General features: G+C 42.7%; 1 protein-coding gene across 1 annotated transcript; it reads left to right on the top strand.

Moving 5' to 3' along the window:
- The first annotated feature begins 10,528 nt into the window (after positions 1-10,528).
- On the top strand, positions 10,529-12,835 carry LOC121571169 (DNA damage-inducible transcript 4-like protein). Its single transcript, XM_041882505.1, has 3 exons — positions 10,529-10,632; positions 10,937-11,049; positions 11,899-12,835. Exons 2-3 carry the CDS (start codon positions 10,956-10,958, stop codon positions 12,384-12,386), a joined length of 582 nt encoding a protein of 193 aa, XP_041738439.1. The 5' UTR covers positions 10,529-10,632; positions 10,937-10,955; the 3' UTR covers positions 12,387-12,835.
- Positions 12,836-19,980: the final 7,145 nt, after the last annotated feature.

Here is a 19,980-nt window from a genome sequence, read left to right as displayed (position 1 = left end):
GCAAATAAGCGGACCTTATAAGCGTATCGTATTCCCATACAGTAGACACATTTTTTGCCTGGATGTTCTTCAAAAGTGCTTTCCAGTCCATCTTAAATAAGCATGCCCCATTCAAAAAATTCAGAACTAAGAACAGATATAGCCCCTGGTTCACCCCAGACTTGACTCCCCTTGACCAGCACAAAACCATCATGTGGCGTACTGCATTAGCATCGAACAGACCCGCGATATGCAACTTTTCAGGGAAGTCAGGAACCAATATACACAAGCAGTTAGGAAAGCAAAGGTTAGCTTTTTCAAACAGAAATTTGCATCCTGTAGCAATAACTCCAAAAAGTTTTGGGACACTGTAAAGTGCATGGTGAATAAGAGCACCTCCTCCCAGCTACCCACTGCACTGAGGCTAGGAAACACTGTCGTCACCACCGATAAATCTACGATAATCAAGAATTTCAATAAGCATTTTGCTACGGCTGGCCATGCTTTCCACCTGGCTACCCCTACCCCGGCCACCAGCTCTGCACCCTCCACTACAACTTGCCCATGCCCCCCCCGCTTCTCCTTCACCCAAATTCAGATAGCTGATGTCCTGAATGAGCTGCTAAATTTGGACCCCTACAAATCAGCTGGGCTAGACAATCTGGACCCTTTCTTTCTAAAATTAGCCGCCGAAATTGTCGCAACTCCTATTACTAGCCTGTTCAACCTCTCTTTCGTATCGTCTGAGATCCCCAGAGATTGGAAAGCTGCCCCTCTTCAAAGGGGGTGACACTCTAGATCCAAACTGTTACAGACCTATATCCATCCTGCCCTGCCTTTCGAAAGTATTTGAAAGCTAAGTTAACAAACAGATCACCGACCATTTCGAATCCCACCGTACCTTCTACGCTATGCAATCTGCTTTGCGAGCTGGTCATGGGTGCACCTCAGCCACGCTCAAGGTCCTAAACGATATAATAACCGCGATCGATAAAAGACAGTACTGTGCAGCCGTCTTCATCGACTTTTGACTCTGTCAATCACCGCATTCTTATTGGCAGACTAAATAGCCTTGGTTTCTCAAATGACTGCCTCGCCTGGTTCACCAACTACTTCTCAGATAGAGTTCAATGTGACAAATCGGAGGGCCTACTGTCTGGACCTCTGGCAGTCTCTATGGGGATGCCACAGGGTTCGATTCTCAGGCCGACTCTATTCTCTGTGTATATCAATGATGTCGCTCTTGCTGCTGGTGACTCTCAGATCCACCTCTACGCAGACGACACCATTTTGTATACATCTGGCCCTTCATTGGACACTGTGTTAACAAACCTCCAAACGAGCTTCAATGCCATACAACACTCCTTCCGTGGCCTCCAACTGCTCTTAAACGCTAGTAAAACTAAATGCATGCTCTTCAATCGAACGCTGCTTGCACCCGCCCGCCTGACTAGAATCACTACTCTCGGCGGGTCTGACTTAGAATATGTGGACAACTACAAATACCTAGGTGTCTGGTTAGACCGTAAACTCTCCTTCCAGACTCACATTAAGCATCTCCAATCCAAAGTTAAATCTAGAATCGGCTTCCTATTTCGCAACAAAGCCTCCTTCACTCATGCTGCTAAACATGCCCTCGTAAAACTGACTATCCTACCGATCCTTGACTTCGGCGATGTCATTTACAAAATAGCTTCCAACACTCTACTCAGCAAATTGGATGTAGTCTATCACAGTGCCATCCGTTTTTTCACCAAAGCCCCATATACTACCCACCATTGTGACCTGTACGCTCTTGTTGGCTGGCCGTCACTACATATTCGTCGCCAAACCCACTGGCTCCAGGTCATCTATAAATCACTTCTAGGCAAATCCCCGCCTTATCTTAGATCATTGGTCACCATAGCAACACCCACCTGTAGTATGCGTTCCAGCAGGTATATCTCACTGGTCATCCCCAAAGCCTCCTTTGGCCACCATTCCTTCCAGTTCTCTGCTGCAAATGACTGGAACGAACTGCAAAAATCTCTGAAGCTGGAGACACTTATCTCCCTCACTAACTTTAAGCATCAGTTGTCAGAGCAGCTTACCGATCACTGCACCTGTACACAGCCCATCTGTAATTAGGCCACCCAACTACCTCATCCCCATATTGTTATTTACATTGTTATTTATTTTGCTCATTTGCACCCCCAGTATCTCTATTATCTTCTGCACATCTATCACTCCAGTGTCAATACTAAATTGTAATTATTTTGCACTATGGCCTATTTATTGCCTTACCTCCATAACTTACTACATTTGCACACACTGTATATAGATTTTCTATTGTGTTATTGACTGTTCGTTTTGTTTATTCCATATGTAACTCTGTGTTGTTGTTGTCTTTATCGCACTGCTTTGCTTTATCTTGGCCAGATCGCAGTTGTAAATGAGAACTTGTTCTGAACTGGCTTACCTGGTTAAATAAAGGTGAAATATATAAAAAATAAAAAATAAATAAAAATGATAACATGCAAAGAGATGAGTCAGGGAATGACCCCAGAGGACACCTCATAGACTACTATTACTCCCTACCCATGGAGCGTTGCTACTCATTGCCATTTGTTTATTTGGATCCCCATTAGCTTTTGCAGAAGCTGCAGCTACCCTTCCTGGGGTCCGCACAAAACATGACAAGTAACAAAACGCTGATGCACTAATAGAAAAGGACAGTTACACAAATTTAAAATACAACAATATACAACAAAAAAAGGAATACAAACAATACAACTGAAAAATAATGTGTGTTACAGTGTCTGTGTGTGAGTGTGTTTGTATGTGTGTCCCCACACAGTCCCTGCTGTTCCATTAGTATTTTAATCCATTTCTTAAAGGTAATTTTGCTGTTTGCTTGAGTAATTGGAGCTGTGAATTCGTTTTGGACTTGGGGACTCTGAAGAGACCTCTGGTGGCATGTCTTGTGGGGAATGTACAGGTGTCTGAGCTGAATGTTATTCGATTATGCAGACAATCTGGAATTTGTCACAGTAATATTTCTCATAAAAATGAGAAGAGAAGCAGTTAATCTCTCGTCAACCCTCAACCATCTCAACATGGCACTGGGTCACCTCCATTGCTTTCGCTGCATGCTTGTGGGTCATTGTCCTGTTGGAACGTAAATCTTCGCCCCTGTCTAATGTTGTTTGCACTCTGAAGCAGGTTCTCATCAAGGATTTGCCTGTATTTAGCTCCATTCATTGTTCCCTCTGTCCTTGCCAGTCTCTCAGTCCCTGCCACTGAAAAGCATCCCCACAGTATGATGCTGCCATCACCATCCTTCACGGTAGGGATGTGTTGGATGGGTGATGAGCTGTGCCTGGTTTTCTCCAGACATAGTGCTTTGCATTCAGGCCAAAGAGTACAATTTGTGCTCTCCGAGTCTTCCATGTGCCTTTTTGCAAACTCCAGGCGTGCTGTCGTGTGCCTTTTTCTCAGGAGTGGCTTCTGTCTGGCCACGCTCCCATAAAGCCCAGATTGGTGAAGTGCTGTAGAGACCGTTGTCCTTCTGGCAGGTTCATCCATCTCAACCAAGGAACTCTGTAATTCTGTCAGTGGTCATTGGTTTCTTGGTCACCTCCCTGACCAAGGTCCTTCTTGTCCGGTTGCTCAGTTTGTCAACGCTCTTGAAATTGTTTTATACCCTTCCCCAGATATATGCCTCATCACAAATGTATCTCGGAGATCTACAGACAGTTCCTTGGAATTCATGGTATAGTTTCTGTTCTGACATGCACTGTCAACTGTGGGACCTGTATGCACTGTATGACTCCATTTAACACGTGATGTGGGTTTACTTTCATTGGTGTCGCCTTGCCAAACATTTCCTTCAGTTTCAGTTTAATCATAAAAGAAACCTGCTGCAACACTGCTTTCAACGTTTACCATTTTAAAACAGGAAACCGGTGATTCAATTCAACAATTCAGGTAACAAATTGCCTCTTAGACATGACCTGCTTATTATAGTGAACTAGTGACAACTGTACTACGTCGCTGGGGATTCTCTGGAAGAGAAATACAAGGAAGAAGGGAGACGCACAGGAGATGGATGACAGTTCCAAAATGGCAACGTCCATTGAATTGTTGCTTGAATCTGAAAGTGCGGCAAGTGAAGTGTGTGACAATGAATGGAATATAGTGAACTCAAAGAATGGAACAAAACAAGAAAAAGTTGAAGACAAGGAGCTGTCCAATAATGCGTTTTTTAGACAAGGAGGTTCATTTGGAAATCCATTTGTACTATCGAGGACTGTGAAGAGAGCAGTGGGAAAGGTGGTTTCAATCAAGGTGACTAGAAGCGGCCTTGTTTTGGGTAATTGTGTCGATGAAGAACAGAAGAAGCGTGCACTGGATCTGGCAAAATTGCCCACGTCAGAAGTTACCTGTATTGATCTTCGGAGCAGGGCGCCTGCCAAAGGAGTTATAGCTAGTAGTCTCGTTAGATATAGATGACAAGTACCTTATTCGGAAAATCCCAGGAGTGGTCAGTGCACGTTGCCTGACCCGTATGGTAAATCGAAGGATGGAGAAAAGCCTATCAATACTATTGTTGTTTTAGGAGACTCTACCTGAATATGTGAAGCTTAGATATGTGAGGTATGCAGTGAGAGCATTTGTGTCCAAACCACTACAGTGTGGGAATTGTAAAAGACATGTCAAATGTTTGCAGATGGCAAAAGTATGGTATTGAATAATCTGTGAATGGAAAATGTCGCAACTGTGGTGGGGATCATACTCTGGACTTACTTGAGTGCCCTGTTAGGGTGAAAGAGGTTGAGGTGTCAAGGATCAGGGCTGTACAGCAGATCTCCTATGTGGAGGCAGTGAAGAGAGTCAAAGGGGCAAGAGGCCATAGTGTTGAAGAAGACATGGTGGTGGATGCATTGCAACCAGTTGCTAATGTTTTAAGTCAATCAAGTGATCTGGATACACTCATTGTGAAGAATGTGGATTTTGTAGCATTTATAGCCACAGTGATTAATTGTACAACGCAAGTGTCTAATACGTCCAAGAAGCTGAACATCATTATCTACAGCCAATACGTTTTTTGGGCTCCAAGACTTCACGGCAGAAGCACTGCAAGGACTATTGTCGCTAGGAAATGTCCCGCCCTCACAGGAGTCTTTTGAACCTGTGTTGATTTTGTTTAGTTAATTTCTTTTTTTAATAGTTTGTATGATATTTTATTTATTTTTTACCCACATTATTTCCTTTTGTGATCCTTATTATCCACCCGCACAGTAGGTGGCGGAATGCACATGTTGCGAACGCCATTATACCATAGAAGAAGAAGAAGAAGAAGAAGAAGAAGAAGAAGAAGAATGCAACCCAACACAAGAGGCATGCTGGGTCTCCTGTTAGATTCCACAGGAAGGTCAGGGGATGCAATAGGAGTCATGCATCGCTGAGAGGCTATGGGTGGCAGCATACCAGGCCCCTTGGGCAGGGAGATAACAAGAGGATCCGCCTCCATTGCACTGGATTAGTAATGTGAAGCTCAACCAGGGATACTTTTGCCTCATTCAGGGAAGCTGATTCGACAGATGGGAATATTTCACAGGCAGAGTTTGGCAGCGCTCGCCTTACTCACTAAAACTGAAGGTCACAGGCAGACTGAGGGACTGAAGACTATTGCTCTCATTACAGCCATTTCAAAGTCTTTGACAGACCATAGTGCCAAATACAGTTCTGTCCATTAAAAAGTTTTATTTTCTTAAGATGTTGGATTCAACCAGGCCTCTAAAGCCGGATTCTCCAATTTATGAGTTGGGGTTAGCCATGCCGCAACTACCGGAAGTTGATTTAAAACTATTTTGTGACATGTAACCTGAAAACTGCTATCACACAATGTTAGCTCTCACACAAAATGTGGTTTGGAATTTAAGATGTTGCTAGTCATTTGCTTGAACGAGGAAGTGCAATGCAGAGTACACCCAAACCCAATCTGCTTAGGATTCAACTGAAATTGAACACTGAACCGGCAGGGGGCAGACATAAACATTGTTGTTTTGCCAGATTTTTGCAGTTCACGGTGTAACCACAATGCCTCTCAAGAACTGCTCATTTCAGAAAAGGAAGTGACCAGATGGAGGAGAAAATAGAGAAGGAGTTGTAAAGATTCCCAAATGTAGCAAGACGGCTTTAAGAGATAGATGGAGAGGGTGTGCCTGTGTACTGTAGGTCTGCAGAGAGATACAGAGCATTCGGAAAGTATTCAGACTCCTTGACTTTTCCCACATTTAGTTATTTTATAGCCTTATTCTAAAATTGATTAAATTCGTTTTTGTCCTCATCAATCTATACACAATATCCCACAATGACAAAGCGAAAACAGGTTTTTAGAAATGTTTGCACATTTATAAAAGAACTGAAACAGATATACCTGATTTACATAAGTATTCAGACCCTTTGCTATGAGACTTGAAATTGAGCTCAGGTGCATCCTGTTTACATTGATCATCCTTGAGATGTTTCTACAACTTGATTGGAGTCCATCTGTGGTAAATTCAATTGATTGGAAATTATTTAGAAAGGCACACACCTATCTATATAAGGTCCCACAGTTGACAGTGCATGTCAGAGCAAAAACCAATCCATGAGGTCGAAGGAATTGTCGGTAGAGCTCCGAGACAGGATTGTATCGAGGCACAGATCTGGGGAAAGGTACCAAAACATTTCTGCAGCATTAAAGGTCCCAAAGAACATAGTGGCCTCCATCATTCTTAAATGGAGGAAGTTTGGAACCGCCAAGACTCTTCCTACATCTGGCCGCCCGGCCAAACTGAGCAATTGGGGGAGAAGGGCCTTGGTCAGGGAGGTGACCAAGAACCCGATGGTCACTCTGACAGAGCTCCAGAGTTCCTCTGTGGAGATGGGAGAACCTTCCAGAAGGACAACCATCTCTGTAGCACACCAATCAGGCCTTTATGGTAGAGTGGCCAGACGGAAGCCACTCCTCAGTAAAAGGCACATGACAGCCCCCTTGATTTTGCCAAAAGGCACTTAAAGGACTCTCAGACCATGAGAAACAAGATTCTCTGGTCTGATGAAACCAAGATTGAACTCTTTGGCCTGAATGCCAAGCGTCACATCTGGAGGAAACCTGGCACCATCCCTACAGTGAAGCATGGTGGTGGCAGCATCATGCTGTGTGGAAGTTTTTCAGCAGCAGGGACTGGGAGACTGTTCAGGATCGAGGGAAAGATTAACGGAGAAAAGTACAGAGAGATCCTTGATGAAAACCTGCTCCAGAGCGCTCAGGACCTCAGACTGGGGCGAAGGTTCACCTTCCAACATGACAATGACCCTAAGCAGAAAGCCAAGACAACGCAGGAGTGGCTTCGGGACAAGTCTCTCAATATCCTTGAGTGGCCCAGCCAGAGCCCGGACTTGAACCCGATCGAACACCTCTGGAGAGACCTGAAATAGCTGCAGCGACGCTCCCCATCCAACCTGACAGAGCTTGAGAGGATCTGCAGAGAAGAATGGGAGAAACTCCCCAAATACAGGTGTGCCAAGCTTGTAGCGTCATACCCAAGAAGACTTGAGGCTGTAATCGCTGCCAAAGGTGCTTCAACAAAGTACTGAGTAAAGGGTCTGCATACGTATGTAAATGTGATATTTCAGTTTTTTATTTTAATACATTTGCAAACATTTGTAAAAAACTGTTTTTGCTTTGTCATTATGGGGTATTGTGTGTAGATTGTTGAGGGGGGGAAACTATTTCATCCATTTTAGAATAAGGCTGTAACGTAACAAAATGTGGAAAAAGTCAAGGGGTCTGAAAACTTTTCCGAACCCATTGTACCTGGGCTGGGCTGTGTGAGTTGATTGAAAAGATACAGAAAGAGAAGGAGAAGGTGGAAATTAAGGAATGACAATTGAGTGGATAGCAAAATGGAGGAAAACGAGAACATGTGCTGTTCTTACTCTGGTCAGCCCCAGTCAACAGACCTAGAATCATACTGCAACATGCAACCCACTATCACAGATTATTGTGAAATAGACACAAATTACTTATTGGAAATTTGCGACAGGCACACGAAAAATAAAACAATTCGGTGTTTATATCACAATTTTTTTCAGAACGCATTCGTGTACATTACACAATGTGTGAAGCGTGCCCGTGCACATGCGCAGATAATAATAATAAATAATATTATTTGCGGTGGGAAAAGTGTCTTACCTCGCAACAGTAACTAAAGAGGGCGGGACTTGACAATGGGTCTGAACATAGTTTTACGGCCTGCAACATTTATGAAATTATATGAAATTTAAAAAACACCAAATAAACTGGTATCGGTTGTATGTGCCATAACGTTTTAACTTTATACAGGTGTGAGGGGAAATGGCCTTATGGAAGGTTTTAGGGAATCCTGCCAGAGGGACCTGGCAACCCTGTTTGTGAGTCATGAACGCAGCATGTGTATAACTTCAACCAGTTAGCAAGTCGGACATTTCCGAGTCTCCTAGTTCCGATTAGCACATGAAAGCGGCATCCTTATCAGCAAATATTAGACTGGCTGTAGTGTAATGCCCTTATTAAATTTAAAACATTAGCAATGTTAACTTTTCTTCTAGTCTCCAGCTGCACTGGCAATGCATGTGACTGTGTTTTTTTAGGGGTATCTTGTTCTATCCATGTGACAGTGGGAGCTCCCTGGTGCGCTGGATTCCATTACCCTCAGCTGTAATGAGGGAGGGCCAGGCCTGGGGAGTTGGATTGCATGGGGGAAATCAAATGGCTGTTGAGAGGGATTGATAATGGATTCCCCGAGTGTGGCTGTTGTGCTGCAGCTACATTGTTAAGCATCACTCTTCTAACAGCTTATTGAACAATGCACACAAACCTACCAGTGCCTCTCCATACTGTACATGGTTCAGTAAGCCACACATTTGTGATGAGTAACTTTGCCTGAGAACTGAAGACTGGTGATTGCTTCCTGAGCTGAGGATTTAGCTCAAGGGCTAATCTTGTGCCGTGCAGGATGTCATGTAAGAATCTTCCCAGTGTGAAATAGTTCCCAATCGTTCTGACACAGGACACCTGGGTTCAAACCCAGTCTCTCACATTGGTTCCGTGACCTGCATGGTTCTCTGAGAAAGAGGATGGCGAAGGGGGGTAAAAAGATTGAGGTGGTTTGGTGAGTAATGCTCATGTGATGAGTTAATGAAGACGTGTAAGTTCCCCAAAGCAACACTAGGCTAGCTCAGTGGGCTAACACAGTCTTCTGATGCACAGGAGACCAAAGACAAAATACTTCACTGCACTTACCTTCAGGTGGGAGGAGGCCCTTGATTTGCCTGGCTACACAGACTCCTTGCTCCAGCCAAAAGCTACGCAACGCCCACGAACGTTAGTTTCTTCTCAGCAATGAGTCTGGATCTGAGTACCTCCCTGATCCTCCACCGAATGCGAACACATTCGGGGCTACCTGATTGATCCAGAAACCGATGGGTTGGGCTAAAGCCAGAACACACGTGGGTAAAGCGGCAGTTTGAAAATTCATCATTGGCTTTGATACTCTGATTGGTTAGAGACGATCCAATCACTGATGACTTTGTTTGTAAAACACCCCTTGTTGCACTCATCAATACCAACGACTTCAATGATGGCCGTCTCAGACTAAAGTATGCAGCGAATGACAGAGCAGCAGAATAATTTTGTGTGAGTCGTCAGGGTAACCCTTGATGTGTTCTATTACTCCTTCAACCAATTTCACCCCAAGATCCCATTTCCAGAGGTGTCTGGAAGCAACTGTCTCGCCATTCAGGATGACCTGGAAGTCCTTGTTTGGAAAATATGTTATACTGAATATTGTAAATGATCAATTAGTACAACAGCTAATGGAATATGGACCTGTTGTTTTGCTTCATCTGGTTAGTTTAGGCTGCAAAACAGAAGATTGGGTGGAAAAAATAACACACACGTAGATGTGGTAAGAAAAGCAACATTTTATGCTCAGTTTTCTAAATGAAATTTAGGAGAGTGTCAAGCCATTTTAGAGCCATTACTCCACCTCTAAAATGTACCCAGAGTGCAAAATGAATGTGCAATCCATCTGGTCATACATTTCTCAACCACTAATAATATAATGTTATTGTTAGACACAAAACAGATTTTAAAAAAGTAGGGTAGCAACCATAGATATGCACACATCTCATTACATTCTGAACAATGAAGCACAAAAAATACATGAGTTTAGGAGACTACCTGTTGAATATCATCCTTGGGGTAATAATTTGACTACTAACACTTTTTGCCTAATGAATTATCGCAGGTGAGTGATTGCAAAATGCAGTTAGCAACAAAGTAATGTTTCTTGATTATTGGTTGATGCAATTTTTTCCGTGGCCAATCATGTGCCTCCGGGCAGACGTTATCTGAGCGCCCTGACAAGCGCGAGGTGTGTTGCTTGGTAAACTTCAGCAAGTTCCAGAATGATAAAATGATTCTGATTGGTCAAAACTGCGTCATCGGTGAGGAGAAGGGTATAAATATCCCCCGACGCTTTTCACTAGATGTAGGCTGTGTGGATGTGTAGCCTATGTTGGAAAGTATTTATAAGATAACCTTTATTTTTTAAAAGTAATTTAATTTGGACAAACATCAAGGTAAGCGAGTCTATTTTATTGTCCTTCTTGAATACTCTGATGCTGCAACCAAACGATCTGCTACAACATTAGAACTAATCCGAAATGTTATTATACACATTTTCGAAACATTAGCTAGGTAACGTTTGTTGTAACTTGATGCAAGTTAGCCCACTTAGTTAACTTAAAAGCTTTATTTTGATGACAAGTTGGCGAATGTTTGCTTGCTAGTATCACATTTTAAGCCATCTATGCCAAGTTGGCTTGCAAATTGTTGCTCAATTGTAATTGAACATTTTCCCGTTGTTTTTACATCACTTTAAAGGAACAAACGGAGTGTCGCTATGGTTGTTGCTACAAGCACACTGAAGAGTAAAAACGCTGAATGCATATCAGAATTGATTGACCGTAGATACGACCAGGCTTGTATCGACAATGGTAAGCTTGGAACTCGTTTTATTCTTCTACAATGTATACTTGCATGTGTAGGCCTATTATGCAACTGGGCATTTCTAAAGTCTTCAGAGCTTGTTTACTCCAATATTGGCGCATAGCTGCAGCGCAGGGAAGAATGGTGAGCGAGAGGGAGGGAGGGAGGGAGTGGATGGTGAAGTCAACAAAAGATGAAGTCATCTTTTCTCATCAGCTCTGTGCTACCCTACAGGACTCCGTTTATTCGTCAATGAAAGTTGCTGGCATGTGTCAATGTGAGATTTGAATGCACATAGATGCCTTATGCTAATTTTGTAACGTTACTGTAATTAATTATAACTTTTAGGTTTAATTTGCTTCTGGGGGTTTGGATGTTGACTTCTCTCAAACATTGAACTCTGTCACTGATGCCTGTAAGTCCCCTGTAGCTCAGTTGGTAGAGCATGGCGCTTGCAACGCCAGGGTTGTGGGTTCGTTTCCCACGGGGGGCCAGTATGAAAATGTATGCACTCACTAAGTCGCTCTGGATAAGAGTGTCTACTAAATGACAAAAAAAAAATGCCCCTCCTGTCAATGATTTGAATATAGACAGTTATGTTGAAAGCAGTCCATGGACCATGACTTTGGCTCAGGTCTCATTTCTTTCTCACTGACTTGAAAGGGACACTTGGGATGGCAATCTTTACAATGTTTGTTTATCCATTATTAAGCCCTCAGATTAAATGAATGAACAAATGTAATTTATTGAGACGCTACATCAAATGTTATTGTTGTATTCAGTGTTTGACTGAGTTCCATAAGGAGCTTTTGCCTTAAAATCCTTCACTCAACTATTGTCTTTTTGTCTGCAATTAGAGCTGGATTTCTGGGACCACTGTCTGGCTGAATCCCACCTGAATGTGGAGGTGTCTGAGGACCGGACATGTCAGCAGCTAGCCAAGATGTTTGAGAACTGCCTGTCGCGGGCCAAAAAGACCACGCTGCACTGCTCAAAGGTGCTAGTCCCGGAGAAGCTGACTCGGAGGATAGCGCGCGATATCCTGCGCCTGTCGTCGGGCGAGCCATGTGGCATGCGTGGCTGTGTGCTCTACATTCACCTGGAACAGGAGAAGTGCTGCAAGCAGCTGGAGCGCATCGTGTACAACGCAGACGTGGTGCCCACCTTCGAGCTGACGCTGGTGTTCAAGCAGGATGGCAGCGCCTGGCCCAGCCTCAGAGACTTCTTGCACATTGGCGCCTGTTTCACTCCAGGCTTCAGGCATGTGCTCAAACTCAGTCCGGGCTTCCGGCTCATCAAGAAGAAGCTCTACTCCTCCTCGGCTGGTACCGTGGTAGAGTACTGAGGGGATGGCGGAAGGTGGGACTTCTGGGATTGGGGGGGGTACAATGCACTTCTACACTTAAGCATCTGAATGTAAAAATCACTCCTGGAGGGTCTTATTTTCTAAATGGTTTTTGTATGAATACAGTTTGTCATGTGATAGAGGAGTGGAATACGAAGGTTATCGGAGGTGTCCAAAGGCCGGTCAGCCAGCCTGTCTGTTCCAATGTCCAGGATGGTACAGCTGATTATTAAAAATGGATGGGCGAGGCTTGGTTACTGTAATGGATTATGGTCTAATGCCTGAACAAGATTAGCATTACTCATTGACTTCAAAATATTTGAACAAAGTTTTCCAATCAGCTAAAGTTAAATGTAATATTTTGGATATATTTATATTGTCACATACACCGGATGGGTGCAGTGAAATGTGTCGTTTTACAGGGTCCGCCATAGTAGTACAGCACCCCTGGTGCAAATTGGGATTAAGTGCCTTGCTCAAGGGCACATCAACCTTTTTTTCTTTCTTTTTTTTTCTCTGCTCTGGTATTCAAACCAGTGACCTTTCAGTTACTGGCCGTACACTCTAACCCAGGGTTCTTCAATTCCGGTCCTGGAGGGCTGAAACACTTCTGTTTTTTTTATTTCTACCTGGTAGTTAATTGCACTCACCTGGTGTCCCAGGTCTGAATTAGCCCCTGATTAGAAGGAGAGGATGAAAAACAGAGGTGTTTCGGCCCTCCAGGACCGGAAATGAAGAACCCTGCTCTAACCGCTAGGCTACCTGCTGCCCTGGTAGATAGTCTTTGGTAATCAATCATTTTCCTACTCATGACGATAAATATTTGGCGTTTAATGTTTTGATGTCCTGGTTTTCCACATTTTAGTAAGTACATGTTTTTGTTCAGTCACTAGCCACTTTGTAGTTGCATCAGTCTGTAGAGTTTGTTTCCAGATTTGTCTACTGTGTTGAGCAAAGTAAAAACACCTAGAGGAGCAGGACTTGGAAAATGGTCAGGGGCCATAATGTAAGGGTTCAGTGCTGAATTGCGGGTATGTGAATGTTTGTTAGCGAGTCATTGACTGTTTGTCCTTGTGAACATGCTGCTCATCAATGGTGCAGGCTCTCAACCTCGACAGATGCAGACACCTTAAACTGCCATTTAGAAAATGTTAAAATCAAAGTAAATTTGTTTTGCACTTGTTAGATCCTAGCTCCACGGGAGTTCTTTAGAGCTTGATCTTTTATACCTTGTTTTCATCGCAATACCGTTCTCAATGCTTGACGGTTGCAGTGCTGTTTAAGCAACTGAGGATTTTTAACTGAAATTCCTTTTTAAAGGAAGTGGAAATCTTGTCTTTTTGACAATAAAACATTTTAAACTTTGTCATGTGTTAAATGTGAATTCAAATGTTTTCTAATCTGGGTTCAACTGCATTACACTCCACTCGGTGATTGCCATTTTGAAAGAAAATAGAATTTGATTACAGAATTCAAATGTGTTTTAAAATGGTGAGGAAAATTGACTTGTCTTGTACAAGAGATTTTGGCTAATCCATCACCTAGCCAGCTGTGATGCATATTCTGGTGCTATGACTGAGTTAGTAGGCATGACACAACAGTTGCACAATACAGGCTTTTAAAAGCAGGACAGCAAAATAAACCTGACATGGAGAACGTGACCAGTGGGATTCTTTGTGCTGGGGGCTGGCTGGCATAACACAGAATTTTCAGCATAGCAACATCACTGCAGCAGGGTGCATTTACAGAAGCATCCTGGATAGAAATACCCATTTCACCATCTGTCTCATATGCATTATGACACTGTTTGGAAAAACTGCAGGCCTTGGAAACATTGGTCCTATAGACTGCCTCACTTTATATAGCATTATACAACAGGTGGGTCTAATCCTGAATGCTGATTGGTTAAAACTACATTCCAGCCGGTGTCTATTCCACAAGTTACCACCGGCTAAATCTACTGTATGATGTTAAAATGGCTATTTACTCTGTTCCATCTGACTGCAATCCACATTATCAGCCCAGCCGGGCACTTTATAAACTTGATCTCCACTATAAAAAGCATCTAGACATCTCATTTCTTTTAGACTAACATTTTTTTTTCATCCGAGATTTGCATAAACTTTGTCTGTCTCCGATATTTGCAACGTTGTAGCATTCTATGTTAGTTTGGCGGCCATGTTTTCACTTGAAGTACAGAAGCAGCTTTTCATTCAAACATTTTTATTGTAAATTTGACATCTTTTTGTAATTCCTCAAATTGCACATTACATATACTGGTGTTCAGAATATTTTATAGGGGTTGAATTTGAATCAATGATACGCGTAGCCACGGGAAGTAGTGTGGGGTGCTGCGAGGTTGTTTTTTTGGGAATGCAGAAAGAAAAATGCCTGCTGAAGATGTCTACATCCATCTGCTAATACAGGACTAGTAAAGACCCAGTGCACTACTTTTGTGATTAAAAAAAAAAATGCATTTGAGTGTTTACCAGCATTTGTAACTTGAGTCTGATAATTATCTGTACAAAATAGTAAATTAAAATATGTGCTTGATATGTTTTCCAGTTTCTTGAAATACTTTGCAAATGCAACTAATTTCTTTGAAAACAAATGGTCTATTCATTCCTTTTCAATTTTAGTAGACTCTCCTATCCAGAGCAACTTACAGTAGTGAGTGCATACATTGTCATACTGGTCCCCCATGGGAATTGAACCCACAACCCTAGCTCTACCAACTGAGCCACATCATCACATTATCACAAACCACTTGATGTCTCAATGTATTCAATTACTGTGGTGATGGAAAGTCTACAGGTACAAACCTAGATGACCAACCTATGTACAATAGAGTTTTGTACTGTACACTACATGACCAAAAGTATGTGGACACCTGCTCGTCAAACATCTCATTCCAAAATCCTGGGCATTAATATGGAGTTGGTGCCCCCTTTGCTGCTATAACAGCCTCCACTTCTGGGAAGGCTTTCCACTAGATGTTGGAATATTGCTGCGGGGACTTGCTTCCATTCAGCCACAAGAGCATTAGTGAGGTCGGGCACTGATGTTGGGCGATTAGGCCTGGCTCGCAGTCAGTGTTCCAATTCATCCCAAAGGTGTTCGATGGGGTTGAGGTCAGGGCTCAGTGCAGGCCAGTCAAGTTCTTCCTCACCGATCTCAACAAACCATTTCTGTATGGCCCTCGCTTTGTGCACGGGGGCATTGTCATGCTGAAACAGGAAAGGGCCTTCCCCAAACTGTTGCCACAAAGTTGGAAGCACAGAATCGTCTAGAATGTAATAGTATGCTGTAAAGTTAAGATTTCCCTTCACTGGAACTAAGGGGCCTAGCCTGAACCATGAAAAACAGCCCCAGACCATTATTCCTCCTCCACCAAACTTTACAGTTGGCACTATGCATTCGGGCAGGTAGTGTTCTCCTGGCATCCGCCAAACCCAGATTTGTCCGTCGGACTGCCAGATAGTGAAGCATGATTCATCACTCTAGAGAACGCGTTTCCACTGCTCCAGAGTCCAATGGTGGCGAGCTTTACACCACTCCAGCTGACGCTTGGCATTGTGCATGGTAATCTAAGGCTTGTGTGCGGCTGTTCAGCCATGGAAACCCATTTCATTAAGCTCCCGACGAACAGTTCTTGTGCTGACATTGCTTCGAGAAGCAGTTTGGAACTCGGTAGTGAGTGTTGCATCCGAGGACAGACGATTTTTAAGCGCTACGCGCTTCAGCACTTTAATGTGGATGTTTTGTGTCTTTGCCCATAACTTTGCACCTTTTGATGTAAATGTTTGAGGACATGGCTTTGTTCTTTCTGGATTCCATTAGAATGGCAATCCCAGAGAAAAGGACAGGGCAACAACTCTTACAATTCCAACTATTGAATCCTGCAAGATACTGTTCTTAATTATACAGTTACCTACTGCAGAGATGCTGAAAAAAGTTTTTGCCAGCACTACAGATGTCTATATCAGTCAGCTAACACAATTAAAGGCCCAGTGCACTACTTTTGTAAGAGAAAGAAATGTGTATTCTGATTTTTCAGGGGGTGGTGCAACACCCTCAGCACCCCTACTTCCCGCGGCTATGATTATACATAGAACAATCGCATCATGTCCATGACCGTAACAAATACGTAGTTTCCGTAGGGCCTAGGCAGAGGTAAACATGCTATAGGGCTGACGACTGGCATTCCATGGCGGGTCAAGATGGCGTAGCGGTTCGGAGGTGGCAGCTTGTGCGTAAATAGCGCAGAGGGATGTTTATGTAAGTACATCAGATGACCCCTGGCTGATAACCGGCAGAGAGCATGTGTGACATTTCTCTCGGACTCTTTAATGGTGGGGGGGCCTCCAGACTGAGCGGAGGACAATGTTGCTGGACTCGACTCTACCGGACACTTAATGAGAAGGTGTCGAATTTGAGGGCTCTAACTATGTCACTTTTGTGGGACATTCACTAAGGTGGCACGACACAGAGTCTGAATACTCTAATTAACTTTCTCACCCTTTTGAATGATTTATGACGGAAGGGTCAGTGGTCTAGATAAGGTCTAGATTCTAGGCCTTAGAATGTATGGCCACTACAGTACCAGACCTATTGCAAAGTTAGAATATGTTTTTTACGATCAAATTATTATTATTCATCAGTAATTCGTAAGCAAAAATGATACATGGGGCAACATGTATCCCTAACATTACAGAGCCTTGCACACCCTTAAAGGTCAATGCAGCCATTTTTATCTCAATATCAAATCATTTCTGGGTAAAGATGAAGTACCTTCATGTAATTGTTTTCATTTAATATGGTAAAAAAAATAAACATAAATAGCTTCTTAGCAAAGAGCAATTTCTCAAGCAAAAATAAGCTAGGAGTGGTTTGAGTGGGGAGGGGAAAACAGAAAATGAGCTGTTATTGGCAGAGAGGTTTGGAACCATAACAGCAGGAAGTAGGGATTCTGTGGGTGCTGCAGCAACCCCTGAAAAATCTGATCTATAAAAAACAAATGCTGTTTAGAAAAAAATGTCTGCCCTTTATTAGCGGACTGATATAGCCGTCTGTAGCGCAGTCTATTTTTTATTTACATTTTTGTTTAAAGGTTTACATACTTTGTCCATAGACTGCTTACAGGGTAAGGAAACAAACTTGTCATTTTGTAATTTGGGTGAAATATCCCTTGTCCTGAAGTTATTGAAATTTCATTGAGTATGCAATGTATACATCAAATTTGTTTTGCTGAAGTGAAGTGTTTTATCTTGGCCTATATTTCTCTCTGACCTACTCCTTCCCTGTGGTTAATTGTGGTGTGGTCATAGCCATACGTTTTGAGTCTTGACCCGGAGTTTCCTAAGTGGTTATTGAAGACAGTAAATACTTGAAACTTTCCTTTCCTCTCCGTCCACACCTCTTACCTCAACCCAAACAATATAATGTCCACTAGCATAAGGATAGGTTTGGATATGCCATGACTGGAAAACAGATTTTAAGCCAGGTTGAAGTCCTAGTGCGAAAACACTCAACATTGAGGCCTAAAGTAATTAGCCTTAAGACCAAACCTCGTAAAATGATGTTCAATGGAAGATGTATATACGAAAGTTCAAATAACGCACACACATCTCAAATTAGGGTGCAGCGGGGGCGGTGCTTCATATGGAAGAGTACTGGAGCCCCCCCCTCCCACTCCACTCAAATGTTTTGTTGGCATGATGGATGTTCTCTCGAGCACTCACACGCTCTTTGCCAACGTGACCGCCTCCTACATGATGTTTCCCACTCAAGCGAGTAGTCTCTCTTCCCAAGTCATTGGATAGGGGTGTTTAGGAGTCTTAGGAGAGGGGTAGGGCCTAATGCCATAGAATCAACCCCGACTCAGATCGTGCCCCGTTCTAGGAATATTGAAATTTGATGAACTTGGCCAGAGTGTGTATACGTCATACTGTACATAAACATGGTATTAAGTCTTGGCTGGCTGTCTTGGTCAAGATCATCTTTGTAAACACCAGGACAATCTGAGCTGGAGACGTTTGTGGCTCTGGCAGTACAGCTTTTGTTTTGCGCCCCTAGAACCAGTAGCTGTGCTCTTCATTTGATAGCTTTTTGACGTACTGTCTATCCATCATGTGATTTAGGTTTGAACGTTTATGTACACAGTATCTACAGTCTTGTTTTTCTGATGAGAAAATGTGTCAATTAAATACAAAAGTGAGTTGTCTTGTTTCAACATATAATTATTGTCTGTAGTTCAGGGATTCTTGAAAGACTGTACGATCTCAACTTTTCTTTCACAAATGTTTTCTTAATATTAACACAATTTGAAATATATATTTTGATAAACCAAAGTATCAGCTAACACACCATGTAAAGGAACAACAATGCAATAAACTGGACTCCGTAAAAGGCTATTTCTTTTTAACAAGTGTTTGAAGGCCTTGATTGTTTCATTCTAACATCAGATATTCAAATTTGTAATACAAATCCAAACTTCTTTTTGTTTTGTTTTATAGCACTATATAATGCTTCAGGGCTAACTTCGTTAGCATTTTGCCCTGTTTTTCTAGATTCAGAACATAAAACAACATTTACAAAGCTAACATTATCCCGTAGGTTTACTAGCGCAGAAAATTATTAAATAGTTGAAGCATATGTTGCAGAACAGTTATTAAAATATTTATTCAGAATATTGACAAAAATATATATTTTACGGGGGTTGGCCATCAGTGACGGAGTTGACAAGCCTCTGATGGAGTTGACAACAGATACTCAAAACAGACATACAGTGCATTCGGAAAATATTCAGATCCCTTCACTAGTTGCACAGTTTGTTACGTTACAGCCTTATTCTAAAATTGATTAATTTAAAAATGTTCCTCATCAATCTACACACAATACCCCATAATGACAAAGCAAAAACAGGTTTTTAGAAATGTTTGCAAATGTATTACAAATAAAAAACAGAAATACCTTATTTACATAAGTATGCTATGAGACTCGAAATTGAGCTCAGTTGCATCCTGTTTCCATTGATCATCCTTGAGATATTTCCACAACTTGATTGGAGTACACCTGTGGTAAATTAAATTGATTAGACATGATTTGGAAAGGCACACACCTGTCTATATAAGGTCCCACAGTTAACAAGCCATGAAGTCAAAGGAATTGTCAGTAGAGCACCGAGACAGGGTAGTGTCGAGGTACAGATCTGGGGAAGGGTACCAAAACATTTCTACAGCATTGAAGGCCTCCAAGAGCACAGTCGCCTCCATCATTCTTAAATGGAAGAAGTTTGGAACCACCAAGACTCTTCCTAGAGCTGGCCGCCCGGCCAAACTGAGCAATCGGGGGAGAAGGGCCTTGGTCAGGGAGGTGACCAAGAACACAATGGTCACTCTGACAGAGCTCCAGAGTTCCTCTGTGGAGATGGGAGAACCTTCCAGAAGGACAACCATCTCTGTAGCACTCCACCAATCAGGCCTTTATGGTAGAGTGGCCAGACGGAAGCCACTGCTCAGTAAAAGGCACATGATAGTCCGACTGGAGTTTGCCAAAAGGCACCTAAAGGACTCTCAGACCATGAGAAACAAGA

Source organism: Coregonus clupeaformis, chromosome 8, assembly GCF_020615455.1.
Source record: "Coregonus clupeaformis isolate EN_2021a chromosome 8, ASM2061545v1, whole genome shotgun sequence".
Classification (NCBI taxonomy): Eukaryota; Metazoa; Chordata; class Actinopteri; order Salmoniformes; family Salmonidae; genus Coregonus; species Coregonus clupeaformis.
The sequence above is the reverse complement of the archived record's forward strand: the minus strand, read 5'-3'. Positions and strand labels throughout refer to the sequence as shown.

Bases quoted from the DNA above. Each gene is read 5' to 3' on its own strand.
- LOC121571169 (XM_041882505.1), top strand. From the start codon at position 10,956: ATGGTTGTTGCTACAAGCACACTGAAGAGTAAAAACGCTGAATGCATA. The intron at 11,050-11,898 runs GTAAGCTTGGAA...GTCTGCAATTAG, and splicing joins CCAGGCTTGTATCGACAATG to AGCTGGATTTCTGGGACCAC.